General features: G+C 42.5%; 1 protein-coding gene across 4 annotated transcripts in view; it reads left to right on the top strand.

The window, feature by feature from the left end:
* LOC115131381 (enhancer of filamentation 1-like) overlaps positions 1-24,826 on the top strand; it is a 50,174-nt gene that overhangs the window by 9,890 nt on the left and 15,458 nt on the right. For all 4 annotated transcript variants that reach the window (XM_065020362.1, XM_065020363.1, XM_065020361.1 and 1 more), the window contains one exon: positions 17,873-18,271. In XM_065020362.1, coding sequence (XP_064876434.1) covers positions 17,879-18,271 — 393 coding nt within the window. In that variant the 5' untranslated portion in view covers positions 17,873-17,878. The remainder of the gene's footprint in view (positions 1-17,872; positions 18,272-24,826) is intronic.

Below are 24,826 nucleotides of genomic sequence, written 5' to 3'. Positions count from 1 at the left end.
ACACCGATTTGGCCATTTAAAAAAATAATTATTTTTGTTACACCTTTATTTAATCTTTATTTTACTAGGCAAGTCAGTTAAGAACACGTTCTTATTTTCAATGACGGCCTAGGAACGGTGAGTTAACTGCCTCGTTCAGGTGCAGACGACAGATTTTTACCTTGTCAGCTCGGGGGATTCAATCTTGCAACCTTACAGTTAACTAGTCCAACGCTCTAACCACCTGATTACATTGCACTCCACGAGGAGCCTGCCTGTTACGTGTATGCAATAAGCCAAGGTAAGTTGATAGCTAGTATTAAACTTATCTTATAAAAAAAAATCAATAAATCATAATCACTAGTTAACTACACATGGTTGATGATATTACTAGTTTATCTAGCGTGTCCTGCGTTGCATATAATCAATGTGGTGCATATCGTTGCTCCAATGTGTACCTAACCATAAACATCAATGCCTTTCTTAAAATCAATACACAGAAGTATGTATTTTTAAACCTGCATATTTAGCTAAAAGAAATCCAGGTTAGCAGGCAATATTAACCAGGTGTTATGCAGGTGAGTGAGGACCCAAAAGCGGTTTAACAGAAACAGAGTCTTTTAATGTCCAAACACAGGGAAGACATAAATCCTCTTCAGATGTATCGGTTGACAAAATAGACAACCCGCAGAGAGGGCGACAAATAAATCATAAAGTCCTCTGATCTTTACAGGAGAGTCCCCTTCTAGCAGCAGAGGAGAATAGCAGAGTTAGCGGCAACAGACTGCTGGTCTCTCCGGGTAGGCGCGGGTTGTAGAGGACAGAGGTACCTGATCACACGTAGCATCTGATGAAGAGGCAGATTACGACAGGACGGGACAAGGGTGAAGCAAACGAGAATCTGACAAAGACAGAAGCAGAAACAGAGAGAGAAATAGAGACCTAATCAGAGGGAAAAAAGGGAACAGGTGGGAGAGAGTAAACGAGGTAGTTAGAGGAGATGAGGAACAGCTGGGGGAAGGAAAGGGAGAGAAGGTAACCTAATACGACCAGCAGGGGGAAACGAAGTGAAGAGAAAGAACAGGAACAAGACATAACATGACAATACATGACACCAGGTGAAATTGTGTCACTTCTCTTGCGTTCATTGCAATGTGATTGTGCAACAGTGTATGTGCAACAGTTTGGGCCGCCTAATTTGCCAGAATGTTACGTAATTATGACATAACATTGAAGGTTGTGCAATTATAACAGGAATATTTAGACTTATGGATGCCACCCGTTAGATAAAATACAGAATGGTTCAGTATTTCACTGAAAGAATAAACGTCTTGTTTTCGATATGATAGTTTCCGGATTCGACCATATTAATGACTTAAGGCTCGTATTTCTATATGTTATTATGTTAGATCTAAGTCTATGATTTGATAGAGCAGTCTGACTGAGCGGTGGTAGGCAGCAGCAGGCTCGTAAGCATTCGTTCAAACAGCACTTTCGTGCATTTTGCCAGCAGCTCTTCGTTGTGCTTCAAGTATTGCGCTGTTTATGACTTCAAGCCTATCAACTCCCGGGATTAGGCTGGTGTAACCGATGTGAAATGGCTAGCTAGTTAGCGGGGTGCACGCTAATAGCGTTTCAAACGTCACTCGCTCTGAGACTTGGAGTAGTTATTCCCCTTGCTCTGCATGGGTAACGCTGCTTCAAGGGTGGCTGTTGACGATGTGTTCCTGGTTCGAGCCCAGGTAGGAGTGAGGAGAGGGACGGAAGCTATACTGTTACACTGGCAATACTAAAGTGTCTATAAGAACATCCAATAGTCAAAGGTTAATGAAATACAAATGGTATAGAGAGAAATAGTCCTATAATTCCTATAATAACTACAACCTAAAACTTCTTACCTGGGAATATTGAAGACTCATGTTAAAAGGAATCACCAGCTTTCATATGTTCTTATGTTCTGAGCAAGGAACTTAAAAGTTAGCTTTTTTACATGGCACATATTGGACTTTTACTTTCTTCTCCAACACTTTGTTTTTGCATTATTTAGACCAACATTCAAAAGGCACTCGCACATCTGAGCAATCTAATTAGCAGGTGCATGGCAACAAGATGAAGGAAAAAGGAAACCGCACACTGCTCTTGATAGTATCACAGATCTTTAATAAACTTACGTATCGGCCACACGGCCTAGCACTTATTTATTTTTCCTTTGTCTCCAACCCCCTTTCATGTGTAGAACGGATGTGGGAGGGGCTAGGTCCACATAATGGTGCAACTTTCAAAAAATCCCAAAAGCTCTGACGAAGGCCGTGTGGCCGATACGGAAGCTTATTAAAGATCGGTGATGCTATCAAGAGCAGTGTGCGGTTTCCTTTTTCCTGCATTATTTAAACCAAATTGAACATGTTTCATTATTTATTTGAGGCTAAATCGATTTTATTGATGTATTATATTAAGTTAAAATAAGTGTTCAGTCAGTATTGTTGTAATTGTCATTATTACAAATAAATAAATAAAAATTGTCAGATTAATCTGTATCGGCTTTTTTTTTTTTAGGTCCTCCAATAATCGGTATCGGCGTTGAAAAATCATAATCGGTCGACCTCTGACTAAAACCACACTCAATGAGCTATATACGGCCACAAGCAAACAGGAAAACGCTCATCCAGAGGTGGCGCTCCTAGTGGGCAGGGACTTTAATGCAGGGAAACTCAAATCATTTTTATCAGCATGTTAAATGTGCAACCAGAGGGGGAAAAAACTCTAGACCACCTTTACTCCACACACAGAGACATGTACAAAGCTCTCCCTCGCCCTCCATTTGGCAAATCTGACCATAATTCTATCCTCCTGATTCCTACTTACATGCAAAAACTAAAGCAGGAAGAACCAGTGACTCGGTCAATAAGAAAGTGGTCAGATGAAGCAGATGCTAAGCTACAGGTCTGTTTTGCTAGCACAGACTGGAATATGTTCTGGGATTCTTCCGATGTCATTGAGGCGTACACCACATCAGTCATTGGCTTCATCAATAAGTGCATTGATGATGTTATCCCCACAGTGACCGTACATATATACCCCAACCAGAAGCCACGGATTACAGGCAACATCCGCACTGAGCTAAGGGTAGAGTTGCCGCTTTCAAGGAGTGGGACTCAAGGAGCGGGACTCTCCTTGAATGTTGAAGCTTATAAGAAATCCCACAAACCATCAAACAGGCAAAGTGTCAATGCAGGACAAGGATTGAATCGTACTACACCGACTCCAACACTTGTCGATGTGGCAGGGCTTGCAAGCTATTACAGACTAGAAAGGGAAACACAGCCACGAGCTGCCCAATGACACGAATCTACCAGACGAGCTAAATTACATATATGCTCGCTGTGAGGCAAGTAACACTGAAAAATGCAGGAGAGCACCAGCTGTTCCGGACGATCAAGCTCTCCATAGCCGATGTAAGACCTTTAAACAGGTCAATATTCACAAGAACACAGGGCCAGAAGGATTACCAGAACGTGTACTACAAGCATGTGCTGACCAACTGGCAAGTGTCTTCACTGAAATGTTCAACCTGTCACTGACTGTGTCTGTAATACCAACATGTTTCAAGCAGACCACCATAGTCCCAGTGCCCAATAACACTAAGATAACCAGCCTAAATGACTATCGACCTGTGGCACTGACACTGTAGCCATGAAGTGCTTTGAAAGGCTGGTCATGGCTCATATCAACACCATTATCCCAGAAACTCTAGACCCACTCCAATTTGCATACCTCCCCAATAGGTCCACAGATGATGCAATCTCTATTGCACTCCACACTGGCCTTTCCCACCTGGACAAAAGGAACACCTATGTGATAATGTTATTCATTGACTACAGCTCAGCGTTCAACACCATAGTACCCTCAACGCTCATCACTAAGCTAAAGACCATGGGACTAAACACCTCTCTCTGCAACTGGATCTTGACTTCCTGAAGGGCTGCCCCCAGGTGGTAAGGGTAGGGAACAACACATCCGCCACGCTGATTCTCAACACGGGGGCCCTCAGGGGTGTGTGCTCAGTCCCCTCCTGTACTCCCTGTTCACTCATGAATGCATGGCCAGGTACGATTCCAACACCATCATCAAGTTTGCTGATCACCGACAACGACAAGACAGCCTACAGGGAGGCCGTGTGGTTCCAGGACATCAACCTCTCCCTCAACATGATCAAGACAAAGGAGATGATTGTGGACTACAGGAAAAGGAGGGCCGAGCACACCCCCATTCTCATCGACGGGGTTGTAGTGGAACAGGTTTAGAGCTTCAAGTTCCTTGGTGTCCACATTACCAACAAACTGTCATGGTCCAAACACACTTAAGACAGTCACGAGGAGGGCACGACAAAGCCTATTCCCCCTCAGGAGACTGACAAGATTTGGCATGGCTGCACCATCAAGATCATCCTGACTGTTTGCATCACAGCCTGGTATGGCAACTGTTCGGCCTCCGACCTCAAGGCAGGCGGTGTCAGAGGAAGGGCCTAAAAATTGTCAAAGACTTCGGCCACCCTATTCATAGACTTTTCTCTCTGCTACCACATGGCAAGCGGTACCAGAGTGCCAAGTCTAGGTCCAAAAGGCTTCTAAACAGCTTCTACCCCCAAGCCATAAGACTCCTGAACAGCTAATCAAATGGCTACCCTGACCCCTCTTTTACTCTGCTGCTACTCTCTGTTTATAATCTATGCATAGTCACTTTAACCCTACCTACATGTACATATTAACTCAATTACCTTGACTAACCGGTGCCCCCCCACACTGACACTGTACCGGTACCCCCTGTATGTAGCCTCACTTGTTATTTTACTGCTACTGTTTAATTACTTCTTAATTATATTTTCTATTTTTTACTTAACGCTTTTTTTTTTTTTTCTTAACTTCTTAAAGCATTGTTGGTTAAGGGCTTGTAAGTAAGCATTTCACTGTAAGGTGTATTCCCAGCATGTGACATTTCTTCTGAAACTTGACCCACAGGCTGTATTAACTGAGACTTCCATTTGGTGCTAGAAGACATCATGCCAAAATATCAAGGTGAAATGTATGGCATGTGGTTTGTCCCAGCATGCATTGCAGTTAGACACAACATGGAATATCATATCCTGTTGAAGGTACAGTTGCCATGCTGTTATATGTGGGGGTGGTGATTTCAGTGATAGTATCGCTAGGTGTCATGACCCTTTGTGTGGCGGAATAGTGTGAATCACAGATGAGAGGAGGAAGTTGGTGGGTGACATCTATACTCGGGTTGGATTCCCTCATATCTTGACTGCACAGAACACGGTATGTTTAGCTGTGGTTAATCGGTTTTGCTTCAGCTTTCTAGCAAGATGCAACTCAATAGACTCTGCTAGCTTCAGTGTGGAGTGTGTCATTTATGGGTTATCTCAATACTGTTAGTTCCAACACCGCTCTATCGCCACACCGAACTAAAAAATACTTAACTTTGGGGATTTGGGGATAAAGTACCATCTGAAACCATTAAGTATGCCTCGTTGGACTTTTGACGATAATTCGACAGCCTCTGCCGCTCTTTCGGGGCTTTGCAGATAATGCACGCCTTTTCATGGAGCGAGCCAGAGCAGTTCTTCCACTGTTGGGAGAAATGGCAATCCATATTATTAAATGTTAGTTGCATGCAAATAAAGGTTGCTTTTCTACCACTCCCAAAACGGAAGGACTATTATGCCTGAATTCGACCCAACAACAATGAGGAAGTCTGCTGCAGTGTTGAGAGCGGTTGTATGAAACCAATCAGCACGCCAAACAACGTTCTTAACCGTATGAACCAATCAGCACGCCAAACAACGTTCTTAACAGTATGAACAAATCAATACACCAAGCAAAGTTCTTAACCGTATGAACCAATCAATATGCCAAGCAAAGTTTTTCACTGTATGAACAAATCAATACACCAATCAAAGTGTTTCACTGTATGAACAAATCAATACACCAAGCAAAGTTTTTCACTGTGCCAGCCCGCTCTTAATTTCTATTTAGTTCGACTCCCATAGATTCGATGTCTGAACTGTGCGTCATTTTGTTATTGTATTTTTATTAGAACCCCCATTAGCTGTTGTGAAAGCAGCAGCTACTCTTCCTGGGGTTCACACAAAACATAAAACATGACATGAAACAGAACAATAACAGACAATAACAGCTCAAGGACAGAGCTACATACATTTAAAATAAATATATAAATAAAAAAGGTTCTGTACTGACAAGACACCGAGAAGACAGAGATATCTATACCATAGGCCTACAGTCACATCTATCAATTTCATGCTTACATACATATATATCAGTTTACATATACAGTACATACAAGTTATTTAGGTGAGATAGAGGAAGGGCATCTGTACTGTAGTCTGTAACTGGACTTTAGTATTGATTCACTACTGTAGTCTGTAACTGGACTGTAGTGTTGATTCACTACTGTACTATAGTCTGTAACTAGACTGTAGTGTTGATTCACTACTGTACTATAGTCTGTAACTGGACTATAGTATGTATTCACTACTGTAGTCTGTAACTGGACTGTAGTATTGATTCACTACTGCACTACTGTATTGATTCACTGTCTGTAAATGGACTGTAGTGTTGATTCACTACTGTAGTCTGTAACGGGACTGTAGTATTGATTCACTAATGTTGTCTGTAACTGGATAGTAGTATTGATTCACTAATGTACTGTAGTCTGTAACTGGACTGTAGTGTTGATTCACTACTGTAGTCTGTAACGGGACAGTAGTATTGATTCACTAATGTCGTCTGTAACTGGACAGTAATATTGATTCACTACTGTAGTCTTTAACTGGACTGAAGTATTGATTCACTAATGTACTATAGTCTGTAACTGGACTGTAGTGTTGATTCACTACTGTAGTCTGTAACTGGACTGTAGTGTTGATTCACTACTATATTCTGTAACTGGACTGTAGTATTGATTCACTACTGTACTATAGTCTGTAAATATAGTGTTGATCGTCGGGGCGGCAGGGTAGCCTAGTGGTTAGAGCCCACTGTTCCTAGGCCGTCATTGAAAATAAGAGTTTGTTCTTAACTGACTTGCCTAGTTAAATAAAGGTCAAATAAAAAACTGGACTGTAGTGTTGATTCACGACTGTAGTCTGTAACTGGACTGTAGTATTGATTCACGACTGTAGTCTGTAACTGGACTGTAGTGTTGATTCACTACTGTAGTCTGTAACTGGACTGTAGTGTTGATTCACTACTGTAGTCTGTAACTGGACTGTAGTGTTGATTCACAACTGTACTATAGTCTGTAACTGGACTGTAGTATTGATTCAGTACTGTAGTCTTTAACTGGACTGAAGTATTGATTCACTACTGTACTATAGTCTGTAACTGGACTGTAGTATTGATTCACTAATGTACTATAGTCTGTAACTGGACTGTAGTATTGATTCACTAATGTACTATAGTCTGTAACTGGACAGTAGTATTGATTCAGTACTGTACTATAGTCTGTAACTGGACTGTAGTATTGATTCACTACTGCACTACTGTATTGATTCACTGTCTGTAAATGGACTGTAGTGTTCATTCACTACTGTAGTCTGTAACTGGACTGTAGTGTTGATTCACTACTATATTATGTAACTGGACTGTAGTATTGATTCACTACTGTACTATAGTCTGTAACTGGACTGTAGTGTTGATTCACTACTGCACTACTGTATTGATTCACTGTCTGTAAATGGACAGTAGTTTTGATTCACTACTGTAGTCTGTAACTGGACTGTAGTATTGATTCACTAATGTACTGTACTCTGTAACTGGACTGTAGTGTTGATTCACTACTGTAGTCTGTAACTGGACTGTAGTATTGATTCACTCATGTAGTCTGTAACTGGACTGTAGTATTGAATCACTACTGTAGTCTGTAACTAGACAGTAGTATTGATTCACTACTGTAGTCTGTAACTGGACTGTAGTATTGATTCACTACTGTAGTCTGTAACTGGACTGTAGTATTGATTCACTACTGTAGTCTTTAACTGGACTGTAGTATTGAATCACTACTGTAGTCTGTAATTGGACTGTAGTATTGATTCACTACTGTAGTCTTTAACTGGACTGTAGTATTGAATCACTACTGTAGTCTGTAACTGGACTGTAGTATTGATTCACTATTATAGTCTGTAACTGGACTGTAGTGTTGATTCACTACTATATTCTGTAACTGGACTGTAGTATTGATTCACTAATGTAGTCTGTAACTGGACTGTAGTATTGATTCACTACTGTAGTCTGTAACTAGACAGTAGTATTGATTCACTACTGTAGTCTGTAACTGGATTGTAGTATTGATTCACTACTGTAGTCTGTAACTGGACTGTAGTATTGATTCACTAATGTAGTCTGTAACTGGACTGTAGTGTTGATTCACTACTGTAGTCTGTAACTGGACTGTAGTATTGATTCACTACTGTAGTCTGTAACTGGACTGTAGTATTGATTCACTAATGTAGTCTGTAACTGGACTGTAGTGTTGATTCACTACTGTAGTCTGTAACTAGACAGTAGTATTGATTCACTACTGTAGTCTGTAACTGGATTGTAGTATTGATTCACTACTGTAGTCTGTAACTGGACTGTAGTATTGATTCACTAATGTAGTCTGTAACTGGACTGTAGTATTGAATCACTACTGTAGTCTGTAACTAGACAGTAGTATTGATTCACTACTGTAGTCTGTAACTGGACTGTAGTATTGATTCACTACTGTAGTCTGTAACTGGACTGTAGTATTGATTCAGTACTGTAGTCTTTAACTGGACTGTAGTATTGATTCACTACTGTAGTCTGTAACTGGACTATAGTATTGATTCACTACTGTAGTCTGTAACTGGACTGTAGTGTTGATTCATTACTGTAGTCTGTAACTGGACTGTAGTATTGAATCACTACTGTAGTCTGTAACTGGACTGCAGTATTGATTCACTACTGTAGTCTGTAACTGGACTATAGTATTGATTCACTACTGTAGTGTGTAACTGGACTGTAGTATTGAATCACTACTGTAGTCTGTAACTGGACTATAGTATTGATTCACTACTGTAGTCTGTAACTGGACTGTAGTATTGAATCACTACTGTAGTCTGTAACTGGACTGTAGTATTGATTCACTAATGTAGTCTGTAACTGGACTGTAGTGTTGATTCACTACTGTAGTCTGTAACTGGACTGTAGTATTGATTCACTACTGTAGTCTGTAACTGGACTGTAGTATTGATTCACTATTATAGTCTGTAACTGGACTGTAGTGTTGATTCACTACTGTAGTCTGTAACTGGACTGTAGTATTGAATCACTACTGTAGTCTGTAACTGGACTATAGTATTGATTCACTACTGTAGTCTGTAACTGGACTGTAGTATTGAATCACTACTGTAGTCTGTAACTGGACTATAGTATTGATTCACTACTGTAGACTGTAACTGGACTGTAGTATTGAATCACTACTGTAGTCTGTAACTGGACTATAGTATTGATTCACTACTGTAGTCTGTAACTGGACTGTGGTATTGAATCACTACTGTAGTCTGTAACTAGACTATAGTATTGATTCACTACTGTAGTCTGTAACTGGACTGTAGTATTGAATCACTACTGTAGTCTGTAACTAGACAGTAGTATTGATTCACTACTGTAGTCTGTAACTGGACTGTAGTATTGATTCACTACTGTAGTCTGTAACTGGACTGTAGTATTGAATCACTACTGTAGTCTGTAACTAGACAGTAGTATTGATTCACTACTGTAGTCTGTAACTGGATTGTAGTATTGATTCACTACTGTAGTCTGTAACTGGACTGTAGTATTGATTCACTAATGTAGTCTGTAACTGGACTGTAGTATTGAATCACTACTGTAGTCTGTAACTAGACAGTAGTATTGATTCACTACTGTAGTCTGTAACTGGACTGTAGTATTGATTCACTACTGTAGTCTGTAACTGGACTGTAGTATTGATTCACTACTGTAGTCTGTAACTGGACTATAGTATTGATTCACTACTGTAGTCTGTAACTGGACTGTAGTATTGATTCACTCCTGTAGTCTGTAACTGGACTGTAGCGTTGATTCACTACTGTAGTCTGTAACTGGACTGTAGTATTGAATCACTACTGTAGTCTGTAACTAGACAGTAGCATTGATTCACTACTGTAGTCTGTAACTGGACTGTAGTATTGATTCACTACTGTAGTCTGTAACTGGACTGTAGTATTGATTCACTACTGTAGTCTGTAACTGGACTGTAGTATTGATTCACTACTGTAGTCTGTAACTGGACTGTAGTATTGATTCACTAATGTAGTCTGTAACTGGACTGTAGTATTGAATCACTACTGTAGTCTGTAACTGGACTATAGTATTGATTCACTACTGTAGTCTGTAACTGGACTGTAGTATTGAATCACTACTGTAGTCTGTAACTGGACTGTAGTATTGATTCACTAATGTAGTCTGTAACTGGACTGTAGTGTTGATTCACTACTGTAGTCTGTAACTGGACTGTAGTATTGATTCACTACTGTAGTCTGTAACTGGACTGTAGTATTGATTCACTAATGTAGTCTGTAACTGGACTGTAGTGTTGATTCACTACTGTAGTCTGTAACTGGACTGTAGTATTGAATCACTACTGTAGTCTGTAACTGGACTGTAGTATTGATTCACTACTGTAGTCTGTAACTGGACTGTAGTATTGATTCACTACTGTAGTCTGTAACTAGACAGTAGTATTGATGCACTACTGTAGTCTGTAACTGGACTGTAGTATTGATTCACTACTGTAGTCTGTAACTGGACTGTAGTATTGATTCACTAATGTAGTCTGTAACTGGACTGTAGTATTGAATCACTACTGTAGTCTGTAACTGGACTATAGTATTGATTCACTACTGTAGTCTGTAACTGGACTGTAGTATTGATTCACTACTGTAGTCTGTAACTGGACTGTAGTATTGATTCACTAATGTAGTCTGTAACTGGACTGTAGTGTTGATTCACTACTGTAGTCTGTAACTAGACAGTAGTATTGATTCACTACTGTAGTCTGTAACTGGACTGTAGTATTGATTCACTACTGTAGTCTGTAACTGGACTGTAGTATTGAATCACTACTGTAGTCTGTAACTAGACAGTAGTATTGATTCACTACTGTAGTCTGTAACTGGATTGTAGTATTGATTCACTACTGTAGTCTGTAACTGGACTGTAGTATTGATTGACTAATGTAGTCTGTAACTGGACTGTAGTATTGAATCACTACTGTAGTCTGTAACTAGACAGTAGTATTGATTCACTACTGTACTGTCTGTATACATGTGGCATCATACACTAATGCAAGGAAAAGAAACGTGGCATGCCATGATAGATGGTTGGTAATGCCTACATACAGACTTGTAGGCTACATTAGAAATGTCTAATTTGTGAGGTGGTATAGCCCTTACTGGCATTAAGATAATCTGAGAATCTCAGGAGGTTTTACCCAGTCTCCCTGTGTAATTATGTTATTACAAGCACATTGGCTCGCGTTTAAACAGCCTTAGTAATCAGAGGGTCAGCAGTGTGCTCTAGGATCTGTCCAAATGAAGAAATTACCATGATCTCTGAACTTCCTTCCAGTCCCACTAGTCTGTTTTACCTAGAACCCTTCACAAGGCCCATTTATTCGCCTTGCATCCCAAATGGCACTCTGTTTCCTGTATAGTGCACTACTTTTGACCAGAACCCTATGTGCCCTGGTCAAAAGTAGTGCACTATATAGGGAATAGGGTGCCATTTGGGACACAACCTTGAACTGGCTCTCACCCTCAGCCTCAGCAGCAGTGTACACTCAGAGGAACAGGCCGTTCATAGTCATCAGGTCCTCATTACCGTCATTACTATAATTATTTTCTATATTTACCTATGGTAATGAGGCCAAATGAGATGTGCTGGTTCACCCGTTCTTATGCAGTATGTGCCACCATCACCCCCGGGCGCACGTGTTACAGTGGGATGGCCCTAATTTTCACAATAGCAGCCCATTGCTGGGGTTGGGGTACCACATCTGGACTTCATGGGAACATCGGGATCTTCTCACAGTTGGGAGGGGCACTTGTTGTTGGGACTTGGGAGAGGTTTAAATCATTGTCTCTTTAAATGCAGCTAACCCTGCGTTCATAACTAAGCTGGAAGGTGGTATATACCACATATGATTGGGAAAAATCCCCTTGAATGCCCCTCCAAATGGTAATTCCTATTGGGAAACTCGTCTATCATCCCTGAGCTCCGACTTCTCCCACATGCTGACCTCTGAAATGACCTACTAAGGAAATTACCTTGATTAGAGCATTTTCGGCAATTAAACGCAACAACAAAACATTATTTACATAAAACTATCCATTAACATGTTTTTTTAACACTATTATTTGTTAACAAGTATGATAGCTGCACTTTTAGTTTATGGTTGACACAGCATGCTGGCCATTAGCCATTCCGGCGCTTCTCAGCTAGTTCGAAAGCACGTGAATGTCTCCAACCATTTCCACCTTCCCACTTGGTTATGAACGCAGCATAGGGCTGCTGCTCCCTCCTTCCCATTGCCCTGGGACACAGATCTGTGCTGCAGTGTGGTCGTGGTGGTGAAGTTGGCTGCGGCAGAGGGGGAATTTGGACTGTCGTATTTGTGAGCTCATATACCCAAAGCCACCTTCATTAGGTTGATGTGTACTCTGGAGGCTGAGCCAGAACCACCCAGTGAGCCCTTCCTGAACACTTATTGACTGGGAGGAAAGCTGGGGCCCCGTTCAGTGGTAACGTTACGTAAGGGCTTTTTATTTTCGGTTGGTCAGCAACTCAGTATACGTGTTCCCACACTCAAATGAGAGAACTGTTATTTGTGCTTCGGCGAGACACACCAGTGAAAAATACCCCTGTTGATATAGAAGCGTGTGAGTCATAGAGCACTCCAGAATGAATGGAAAAGTGTTAGGTCTAAGTTAAGGGGAATGAAAGGGGCTAGACAGCTAGATGTGTGTGTGTGTGTGTGTGTGTGTGTGTGTGTGTGTGTGTGTGTGTGTGTGTGTGTGTGTGTGTGTGTGTGTGTGTGTGTGTGTGTGTGTGTGTGTGTGTTTCAGCCTCCAGGTGTGGGTCTGGATAGCTCAACGTAGCACTATTCCACACTTTCTACTGACAACAGCATGAGGCCAAGGCTATATATCACTAGCCAGATGTAGCTAGCCAAGGACAGAGAAACGTGAGGCATATCTCCAACTAGGTCGTGTCAGGGTTTTCTTTCACTTCAGTCATTAGCGTACGTGTCTCTAGACACCAACTGTTTCTGTGTGTGTTTACTTCTTATCTTATAAGTCGTATCTAAGTACTGGTGCTGGATAGTAACTCGTTATCAGTTTGTGATGAAGCCACCTGCCAAGCGACGGACACAGTCAACACACTGAAGAATGTTTGTTGTAGATACCTGGTGGGAAACCTAGGTGATTCATTATCAATCTCCAACTCTAGTAAACCTTGGTCACCCTGTGTTACCATGCCATTAGGGACGTTAGGTAAGGGAAAGACCAGAAAGCCCCTAGTCATGATTGGTGTCATGAGAGGCGGTGGAATGCCTCTCTCACCAAGCTACTTAACAGCTAGTTTAAAGATAACTACCAAGTTCCAGTAAGGCTACATTGCAGCCTAGGAGCCGGGAACCGGGGCCTCCCAACCCTCTGATAAATGGCAAACACGTGTTTACTGGAGGATAAGCAGCCAGCTGAGTCACCTCGTTATGACTAACCAATGTTTATGCCGGGGATATATGTACACATGCGCTGATTGGTCGGTCACACCTTCTCCAATTACAGATCAGTAGTAGTAGTGTGAAATTGTGTGAGTGGGTGTATGTTTCACCCTGTTCTCTGTGTTCCAGATGATGTGTGTTTGTTAGGCATTTCTCCACACGCTCACTCACCAGACCTCCTAAGAAGTCTAACTTTTGAGCTTATTCACTGTCAGTAAGCAGTGATGACTGTATATGTTGTATTTGTGCTACTCTATTAATGTACTGGCCGTCTTGTGTGTCCTGATCTTACCTTCACCAAGACCTTCACCAAGACCTTCATCAAGACCTCTTACCTTCATCAAGACCTCTTACCTTCATCAAGAGCTCTTACCTTCATCAAGAGATCTTACCTTCATCAAGACCTCTTACCTTCACCAAGAGCTCTTACCTTCATCAAGACCTCTTACCTTCATCAAGACCTCTTACCTGCATCAAGAGCTCTTACCTTCATCAAGACCTCTTACCTTCATCAAGAGCTCTTACCTTCATCAAGACCTTGCTGGCCCATTTTGTGAAGGTATTTTTCTGTACCCGGTCTCATTCATCTATGGGAGAGGGAGAGAGAGAGAGAGATTATATTTATATATTCACTTTGTATGTTGTCTACCTCACTTGCTTTGGCAATGTTAACACATGTTTCCCATGCCAATAAAGCCCTTGAATTGAATTGAATTGAGAGATGATCGATATCAAACAGCAGGGAGAGACTGCATCTAGATAAAGTGTTTTGAACAAATGGAGGTTTATGGAATCACTCATATAAGGGATCACTTGTTCAGATGAAATACTAGGCCAACAACAATTGAAAATAAGTTTAAAGCTTGTCATGTCAGGGTAAGTCCCGGTGGTGCTTCAGACCTGCGAGAAAAAAAAAAATGTGTGATTGTGTTTGCAATGTGTGTGAGGCTGAGCTGTTGACACTTGGGCAGGGGTGTCAAACTTTGCACCGAAGGGCTGCACTGACTGAAAATGTGTTGCATTTTCTCACCATCAAAAACACAATCAAAAAGTCCTCTATCCATCATTTTTGTAATTTCCGATGCTCCCTGACTGTCTAGCTTTCATTTGGGTGATTATTAGCGAGCTGGAAACAGTCAAGAAACTGTATGAATGTAGGTCCATTATCATTCTACACAGGTTGGATTTGGTTTTAGTCATTTTACATTCCTTAGTAGATATTTTTATTATTATTATTTATTCAAACCACCCGCAGGCCGGATTGGACCCCCTCACGGGGCCATATGTTTGACACCCCTACAGTAGAGGAAACTGAATGCTGGCAGTCAGAGATGAACACTAGCAGACTATGGGTGGTTTGGAAGTGTTGGGATTAGTGGAGCGTTTTTCATCAGCATCTCACTGCTCTTATCTTCACACTCTCAGAGCTTAGCTGAGCAAAGTGCTAAAATGAACTGTCTGGTCATTTGTGTTGGCAGATGATCACATTAATCTGTGTAATTAGTGGAAGATCAACAGCCTGTAAAGTATGATGTTGTTATCATGTCTGTTATGGCAGTGACCTCAAACAAATGATACCTCTCCAGTCCTCCTCACTCAGTAAATATTAAAAAGCACCGTGAACACCACTATAGCCAAGAGTTTACTTATAGAACTGTTGTCTTAGCAAGATGAAATTGGATTTATGTAGATGTCTATATTCGTATTAGGGGTTAACAAGGCAGTTCATACTCAAAATAATCAGCATTTATCTCCCTTCCTCTTATAAAACAGTAATACGTTCATCATCAGATTACCAATGAACAAGAACAGATCCCAGCAGATCCTCTCCCATTGGCCAGCAGCATGCCGTGACATTACGGTGTCAAGTAGAAGCGGAGCTTCAGGCGTGCAGGCAAGCAGCCGAGTGACGGGGGGTAATTGTGGTCTGTAATTGTGCAGTGAGTGTTGGTGGCACTGACACAACGGTTAGTGAAGCCAGATGCCCAGTGAGAGATAAGGATTCCACCGGTCTAGTAGAGGTTCACATGGGAACCCTGTGAATCAGAGTGGGTGGGGAAAAGGAAAAGGCCATGGAACGGTCGGGAACATTTAGGGAACATTCAGGGAACATTCAGGGAACGGTCAGGCTGAGAGGAAGGCTTCCCGAGTGACATAGCAAATGGTCCGATAACGTGTGCTTGAGAGGGCGAGAGACAGAAAGAGTGTGTGTGAGAGAGGGGACTTAGCCTGATTTCTTAAATGAGAGGCTATATGCAGGAACAGCATACAAATGTTCCCTAAAAACTGCTTATATGTTTTTGTGTTCTATTCATTGCTCTGTAGAACGAGCTGTTTGTTACTGCAATGAATGGTCTTGTACTGTATCAGATTTGGTGTCAGATTTTATGCCCAGCCCAACCCAGCTAAGTCTTCTCTGGTGTCATAGCGAGTGAAAAGCAGGAGCACAGTGTGTAAAGCAGACTGACTGAATTAAGAAAAGCACATCTAAAATGAACAGTAAGTCTGGTGGACTTGTGTTACACGGTGACCTCAATCCCGACAGTCCCTCTGTGGCAGTTTATCTCTGGTTGGGATGTGATGATGAGAATAATATTTGTGGTTGTATGTTGAGATAGTAATACCACTGGAGTGGCTTTACTAGCACAGAGGATATCTATATGATGTATTTATTTTGCTCTATACTGTATGTCCGTTTGCTCAGATGGATGTGTTTACCAAGGCAATTTGGGATAAGTGCTTGTCCCCTATAGAGACAATAGTGGGGGTTTCGTATCTCAAGTGCTGTGGTTGGGAACCATTATCCTTAACTACTGCACACCAACCAACCAGTTGGGTAACCGTGCCCTGGAGCACACAGCAAGGAATGAGAAAATCCTATCAAGATCAAATCAGTCAAAAAGACATCTGGCATGGGACCTAATACAATTTTGAATGGTAATTGCAAGTTGCACATTGAACAGTTGTGACAGTTCACCCTAAGACTTACTGTACATAACAACCCCATGGTCTAGAACAGTGGTCCCACACTGTGGGAGTGCTCCCTCAGGGCGGCGCGAGGGGTTGGTGCCCCCCCCCATAAATACGTACTTTTGAAAGTTGTAATAGTAGAATGCACAAGGTGCAATGTCGAAATTGGATAGTGCATCATCAGTTCCCCTTGTCATGTTAGTCATTGTATACCTTGGAGAGCTACTGTGTTTATAACTTGACATAAATGTCCAGATCAACTAGCCCATGTCAGCAAATGTTTTTTTATTTAGGTTTTTTAGCCCATAGATATTGTTGTAATTGGTCACTCAAATATCATATGAATACACATTAGACATGGCAAAATGTATAGAATTGTAAGGAAATGTGCGTTAATAAAACTGCAACATTTTATTTGAACCCAATGACAAAATGTGTACAATTGCAGGAAATACTAACAAGAGGAGTGTGAACAGTTTGTGTTATGAACAGTGCTTGTTCCCATAGAAATATAGGCTCCTGAGTGGCGCAGCAGTCTAAGGCACTGCATCTCAGTGCAAGAGGTGTCACTATAGTAACTGGTTTGAATCCAGGCTGTATCACCGTGATTGGGAGTCCCATAGGGCGGCACACATTTGGCCCAGCGTCATCTGGATTTGGCTGGAGTAGGCAGTCATTGTAAATAAAAATATGTTCTTAACTGACTTGCCTGGTTGAATAAAAATTGAATAATAGATGTGTGTGTGCAGGGGGGATGTTCCCCAATGCTGGAAGGGGGTCCCCAAGTGAAAAAGTTTGGGAACCCCTGGACTAGAAGACCATCATTTTACATGTATTAGATAGGTTTACGGTAATGTTCACTACATGTGCTCAAGCCTGTAGACATGTTGCTAAAAGCAGTGACGGGCTAAAACCAGGCTATAAACTCAGCTGTATGTTGCTCAATGCTCACTGTAGACTAGCATATAGTCCAACCTACAGTTTTTTCCTTTAAGCAGTGACAGGCTAAAAGACTATAAACTGTATGTTGCTAAATGTAGACTGACTTCCTCTCTTCTCTCTGTAGAACCTGATGGCCAAGGCATTGTACGACAACGTCCCGGAGTCCCCGGAGGAGTTGGCCTTCCGGAAGGGAGACATCCTAACGATCATTGAGCAGAACACGGGCGGCCTTGAGGGATGGTGGCTCTGCTCGCTGCATGGGCGCCAGGGCATCGCCCCCGGCAACCGCCTCAAGCTGCTGATTGGTCCCATGTTCGACACCCAGTCCCCGGCCGCCCAATCGTCACCTACGGGCTCAGCCTACCAGCAGAAGGTGGGCGTGTCTTCGTCCCAGGGGCTGTACCAGGTGCCGCCCTCCCAGAGCCCGGGTCAGCAGGGCATCTACCAGGTGCCTCCAGGGCAGGATGTCTACCAGGTCCCTCCACAAAGGAGCGTCCTGTCTGCAGACAACACCCCCAGCAAGGTAAGAGACCTGGAGAGACAGAGGGTTGGGGGGGAGACAGAGAGAGAGAGAGAGAGAGAATAGAGAGAGAATAGAGACCCAGAAAAATCTGAGCCTACACCGTCACTATGGTGAATGACTAAAACAATACAGAAATACACTATGGAAAAAGAAGAAACAGCACATCAGAAATCAGCTCAATATAATTGAAGAATCCATTGAATGTAACCACTTCTGGGAAAACAAACAACAACACGAAGATATATCTATCATGATCAAATACAAATCTTGGAATCAACTATTTAGGACTACCAGAACCCACTGGATTCTCCAATTACTTTGAATGAACTACAGGACAAAATACAAACCCTCCATGTGTATTTGTATGTATGTGTATATATAAATATATATATTTACCCCAAAAATATATGGGGGATTAGAAATTATCTACCCCCTAAAATGTTTTTATTATTTATTTCAGAGAGAGAGAGAGAGAGAGAGAGAGTTACTGCTCAGCTAAAGCTGGTCCCCTGACCTCAGGGTTCTGGGATTATCAAAGGGGATTGGAAACCCCATAAACACCAGCAGACACAGGAGACATTAAATACTACAGGGCTTGGAGCTTTACAGTTTAAACCATGGGCCGTTCTGTTCTCCTGCAACGCCACTGGCCTCAGACCTGTCTTATGGAAGTCATTACATAGACATAGTCACAGGCCAGAGGGATTGCAGGGCTGCAAATGTAAATGAAATGTGGACAGGGTGTGCCCTGATGTTAGTTCACCACAGAACAGGTCAGTGTTTTTATGCATAGAGAAAGCAAGACTCCCATTTGGCTTTTTTGTGTGTTGGCGAGCTGTGTGTAGGGCCAGGGAAGCCACAGAAGGGCACTGAACGGGGCACAACTCATGGAAAAGCAAACAGTGCAGCACCAAATGCCTGTATTTAGGTCTCTGCACTCAAACACAATACTCAGGTCATAGACAACAACCAAGCCCAGTGCAAATGGATTCACCAGTCGTCTATATGTCTATTTATGTTCCATACGGTACAGTATAGCTGTGTATTTATGTAGTGAATAACCTATACGCTACAGTATATCAATAAAAGCACATAAATACATACAGTGCATTCGCAAAAGTATTCAGACCCCTTGACTTTTTCCACATTTTGTTACGTAACAACCCTATTCTAAAATTAATTTAAAAAAAATACAAATATCATCAATCTACACACAATACCCCATAACGACAAAGGAAAAATAGGTCTTTAGACATTTTAGAAAAAAATGGTAAATAAGTAACTAAAAATAAATAAATACATTTAAAAAATGAAATATCACATTTACATAAGTATTCAGACTCAGTACTTTGTTGAAGCACCTTTGGCAGCGATTACAGCCTCGAGTCTTCTTGGGTATAACGATACAAGCTTGGCACACCTGTATTTGTGAGTTTTTCCTATTCTTCTCTGCAGATCCTCTCAAGCTCTGTCAGGTTGGATTGGGACCATCGCTGCACAGCTATTTTCAGGTCTCTCCAGAGATTTTTGATCAGGTTCAAGTCCGGGCTCTGGCTGGGCCACTCAAGGACATTCAGAGATTCATCAAGGATCTCTCTGTACTTTGCTCCGTTCATCTTTCCCTCGATCCTGACTAGTTTCCCAGTCCCTGCTGCTGAAAAACATCCCCACAGCATGATGCTGCACCACCATGCTTCACTGTAGGGGTGGTGCCAGGTTTCCTCCAGAAGTGACGCTTGACATTCAGGCCAAAAAGTTCAATCTTGGTTTCATCAGACCAGATAATCTTGTTTATCATGATCTGAGAGTCATTAGGGGCCTTTTGGCAAACTCCAAGCAGGCTGTCATGTGCCTTTTACTGAGGTGTGGCTTCCATCTGGCCATTCTACCATAAAGGCCTGATTGGTAGAGTGCTGCAGAGATGGTTGTCCTTCTCGAAGGTAGAGAAAACAACTGCAGTTCAAGAAGAGTTAAGAAAATATTTACCAAGTAGACAAAAATAAAAAGTTAAAATAAAAAGTAACACATTTTTTATTTATTTCACCTTTATTTAACCAGGTAGGCAAGTTGAGAACAAGTTCTCATTTACAATTGCGACCTGGCCAAGATAAAGCAAAGCAGTTCGACAGATACAACGACACAGAGTTACACATGGAGTAAAACAAACATACAGTCAATAATACAGTATAAACAAGTCTATATACAATGTGAGCAAATGAGGTGAGAAGGGAGGTAAAGGCAAAAAAGGCCATGGTGGCAAAGTAAATACAATATAGCACAATAAAAAACTGGAATGGTAGTTTTGCAATGGAAGAATGTGCAAAGTAGAAATAAAAATAATGGGGTGCAAAGGAGCAAAATAAATAAATAAATTAAATACAGTTGGGAAAGAGGTAGTTGTTTGGGCTAAATTATAGGTGGGCTATGTACAGGTGCAGTAATCTGTAAGATGCTCTGACAGTTGGTGCTTAAAGCTAGTGAGGGAGATAAGTGTTTCCAGTTTCAGAGATTTTTGTAGTTCGTTCCAGTCATTGGCAGCAGAGAATTGGAAGGAGAGGCGGCCAAAGAAAGAATTGGTTTTGGGGGTGACTAGAGAGATATACCTGCTGGAGCGTGTGCTACAGGTGGGAGATGCTATGGTGACCAGCGAGCTGAGATAAGGGGGGACTTTACCTAGCAGGCTCTTGTAGATGACATGGAGCCAGTGGGTTTGGCGACGAGTATGACAATAAGAATAATAAGAAGAAGAAGAAGAATGACAATAACGAGTCTATGTACCATACCGAGTCAGTGTGGAGGCTATATACAGGGGGCACCATACCGAGTCAGTGTGGAGGCTATGTACAGGGGGTACCATACCGAGTCAGTGTGGAGGCTATATACAGGGGGTACCATACCGAGTCAGTGTGGAGGCTATATACAGGGGATACCATACCGAGTCAGTGTGGAGGCTATATACAGGGGGCACCATACCGAGTCAGTGTGGAGGCTATATACAGGGGGTACCATACCGAGTCAGTGTGGAGGCTATATACAGGGGGTACCATACCGAGTCAGTGTGGAGGCTATATACAGGGGGTACCATACCGAGTCAGTGTGGAGGCTATATACAGGGGGTACCATACCGAGTCAGTGTGGAGGCTATATACAAGGGGCACCATACCGAGTCAGTGTGGAGGCTATATACAGGGGGCACCGGTACCGAGTCAGTGTGGAGGCTATATACAGGGGGCACCATACCGAGTCAGTGTGGAGGCTATATACAGGGGGCACCATACCGAGTCAGTGTGGAGGCTATATACAGGGGGCACCGGTACCGAGTCAGTGTGGAGGCTATATACAGGGGGCACCATACCGAGTCAGTGTGGAGGCTATATACAGGGGGCACCATACCGAGTCAGTGTGGAGGCTATATACAGGGGGCACCATACCGAGTCAGTGTGGAGGCTATATACAGGGGGCACCGGTACCGAGTCAGTGTGCGGGGGTACGGGTTAGTTGATGTAATTTTGCATGTAGGTGGGGGTGAAGTGACTCTGCGTAGATAATAAACAGTGAGTAGCAGCAGTGTACAAACAGGGGGGGGGTCAATGTAAATTGTCCGGTGGAGATTTTATGAATTGTTCAGCAGTCTTATGGCTTGGTGGTAGAAGCTGTTGACTAGGTCCTAGATTTGGCACTCTGGTACCGCTTACCGTGCGGTAGCAGAGAAAACAGTCTATAACTTGTGAATGGAGTCTCTGACAATTTTATGGGCTTTCCTCTGACACCGCCTCTTGTATAGGTCCTGGATGGCAGGAAGCTTGGCCCCGGTGATGTACTGGGCCGTACGCACTACCCTCTGTAGCGCCTTATGGTCAGAAGGCTGTAACGTAACAACATGTGGAAAAAGTTAAGGGGTCTGAATACTTTCCGAATGCACTGTATCTGGCCGTTTCTCTGAGGTAGTTTCCAAGCAGTTTCACATCGCATTTAAAACATTTAAAACATAATTACAACATATGGAAGTCAATGGAAAGGGAGTAGCGGAGGTACATCACTGGAAGTTATGTCAAATATATATATATATATATTTTTCTTGTTTATTCAAAATCTTAAAAAAATGGATAAGACACTCTTATCCATCCCCTTAAGAGAGAGAAATTAATTATATACTGGTGGTATTTCTTCTATCCGGGGGTATTTTCAACAGGAAGGCATGAGTTAACAGATACATTACCAAACTAAGGTGTGTGTTTGTGGGGTAAATAGGGAGCAGGCGCCTGGAGCTTAGCTATGCATTCCAAATGGCACCCTATTCCATTTATAGTGCACTACTTTTGACCAGGACCCATGTTCAAAAGTAGTGCACTATGTTGGGAATAGGGTGCCGTTTGGGATACACATCAGATCCAGGAATGGAGCTGTGATAAGCCAGTCAGCCAATCAGGAGGCACCAGGGGCCTGAGCAAGAGACTCAGAGAACAGAGACACTAGCTCAGAACAGAAAGGCCTGTCAATCAATCCCACCTGTACTGTGCAAACATGCAGTCTCCCTCTGAAAGGGCCCATAGAGCTCTGGTCAAAAGTAGTGCACTACGTAGGGTATAGTAGGGTGCCATTTGAGGCACAACCATAATCACACTCAGAACAGTGCTACTACCATCACTATCACTCCCCCTCTCACTGATAAGGAGTTTACTAAGGGAACGGAATTAAGGCTTTGGTGAAAAGGTCAATTAAATAAGTCTATATGAATGTGCCTCGTGTCTACATGCTACAATGTATAATCAACTTGTTTGAGATTAAATTTAGACTGTGTCAATGTCGAAAAGTGCAATCTGTGTATAGCAAAGTGGTGCCACTGCAGATTTCAGCTGTGTTCCTGAATACTGGCCATTAAAGAAAGCCGCAACGGATGCCTCTGTGTGCTCTGTGGAGTCCAGACAGACAGTGCTGTGTTGTTTTCCACTGAGTTCTGAGTGACTCACTGATTTGCCAACACCGAGCTGTACTTGGCCCAAATGTCACCCTATCCCCTATATAGTGCACTACTTTTGACTAGCCAATAGGTAATAGGGTGCCATTTGGGACATTGCCCTGGTCTAGGTTGATGAAGAAAGAGGCAGGCCAGCTCTGTTGTTGACTGGCTGAGTGGTTACTGCATTAAGGGCTGTTCAGGTGTGGTGTTCTGGCTAATTAAGCTGGTTAAAAGGGAGGTTAGGGGGATTTCCTGGTTGCCAAGCACACACACACAAACGCACGCACACACACACACACACACACACACACACACACACACACACACACACACACACACACACACACACACACACACACACACACACACTTCCTCCTTTCAAGGAGTCAAATGATTATGGGCATTGAGGCAGACAGCCTCCTATACTGAGAAGCCCCTCTCATATCCCACCAAAGCCACCATGTGTCGACATGTCACAGCTGTGAAAGGACACAGCTTTGTTACTCAGGCAAGATGCAAGTTTAGCTTTAAAAAACAGATAATACAAATGTTGTATCACAGCGCCTCTGCTCTCTCTAAAGATCCATTTAACTGTACTGTATTTAAGAATATGAATATGTATATACAAATAGTTTGTAAATAGTATTTTTGTTGTCTCTTGGTGTCATTCCTATATCTAACTTTTTAAAATGATTTTGAATGAAATGTAATATCTGTTCGTCTTGTCTATAACTGTCTATACTTTGACATGCATTTGTAAATGTTATGTGGACCCCAGGAAGAGTAGCTGCTGCATGTGCAGAAGCTCAAAGGGATCTGGATAAACGGAACTAATTGTGTGTGTGTGTGTGTGTGTGTACGTGTGTGTGTCTAGCATGCCAACCCCTCTGTGAAATTTCAGATCGGCGACTGGTTATTTTATATTCATGTGACGTAGGGCTTTGGTATATAAATGCACACTGAGGTTTGGCACTGGCTCTAGCTCTCTCTCTCAGGCTACTCAGTTTGATGCTGCGGCCCTGGCTGTCTGTCCTTGTGTAACCCTTCAGAGAGGGTGAGCTAAAGCGCCCCAACCACAGCTGCCCCATTCAAGGCCCCAGTGTTGGCCCATAGCTGGCCCGAAGCTGGGAGCCATCCTTGGGGCTCTCTGCCACACAAAGAGCCCCTCACAGAGACCAGGAGCTGCCTTGCACCATCCTTTGTCACACTGGTGTTAGATGGCAGTTTTATCATCAGTCACTGGCCCTGGTTCTTCTGATTCTCAAAGGTGCGTCTGTTTCTCTCTCTGTGTTCAAAGGCCCCGCCGAGCCTCTTATCTACTCCTACCAGTCCTCTTCCTCACATCCTGCCTCAGCAAGACAAGGCTCGCTCCTTCTATGGCCACTTCCTGTCTCTGTCTTATACACATGTAGAGATCCTATCATTCGCTGACGTGGACTGTGATCAACAGTAAGAAACACAGTGCGACTGAGTTAATAAACTCCCACAAGTCACAGAGGATTGAGGAAGTGAACTGCTTGGGTAACTGAGTTGGCCGTTAGAGTGGAGGTAACCAGGTTAAGCTCCAATAATTGGCTTGTTTGTGAGGTTTGCAA

The sequence above is a fragment of the Oncorhynchus nerka genome, linkage group LG7 (genome assembly GCF_034236695.1).
Source record: "Oncorhynchus nerka isolate Pitt River linkage group LG7, Oner_Uvic_2.0, whole genome shotgun sequence".
Taxonomy (NCBI): Eukaryota; Metazoa; Chordata; class Actinopteri; order Salmoniformes; family Salmonidae; genus Oncorhynchus; species Oncorhynchus nerka.
This window is presented reverse-complemented; position numbering and strand designations above follow the sequence as displayed.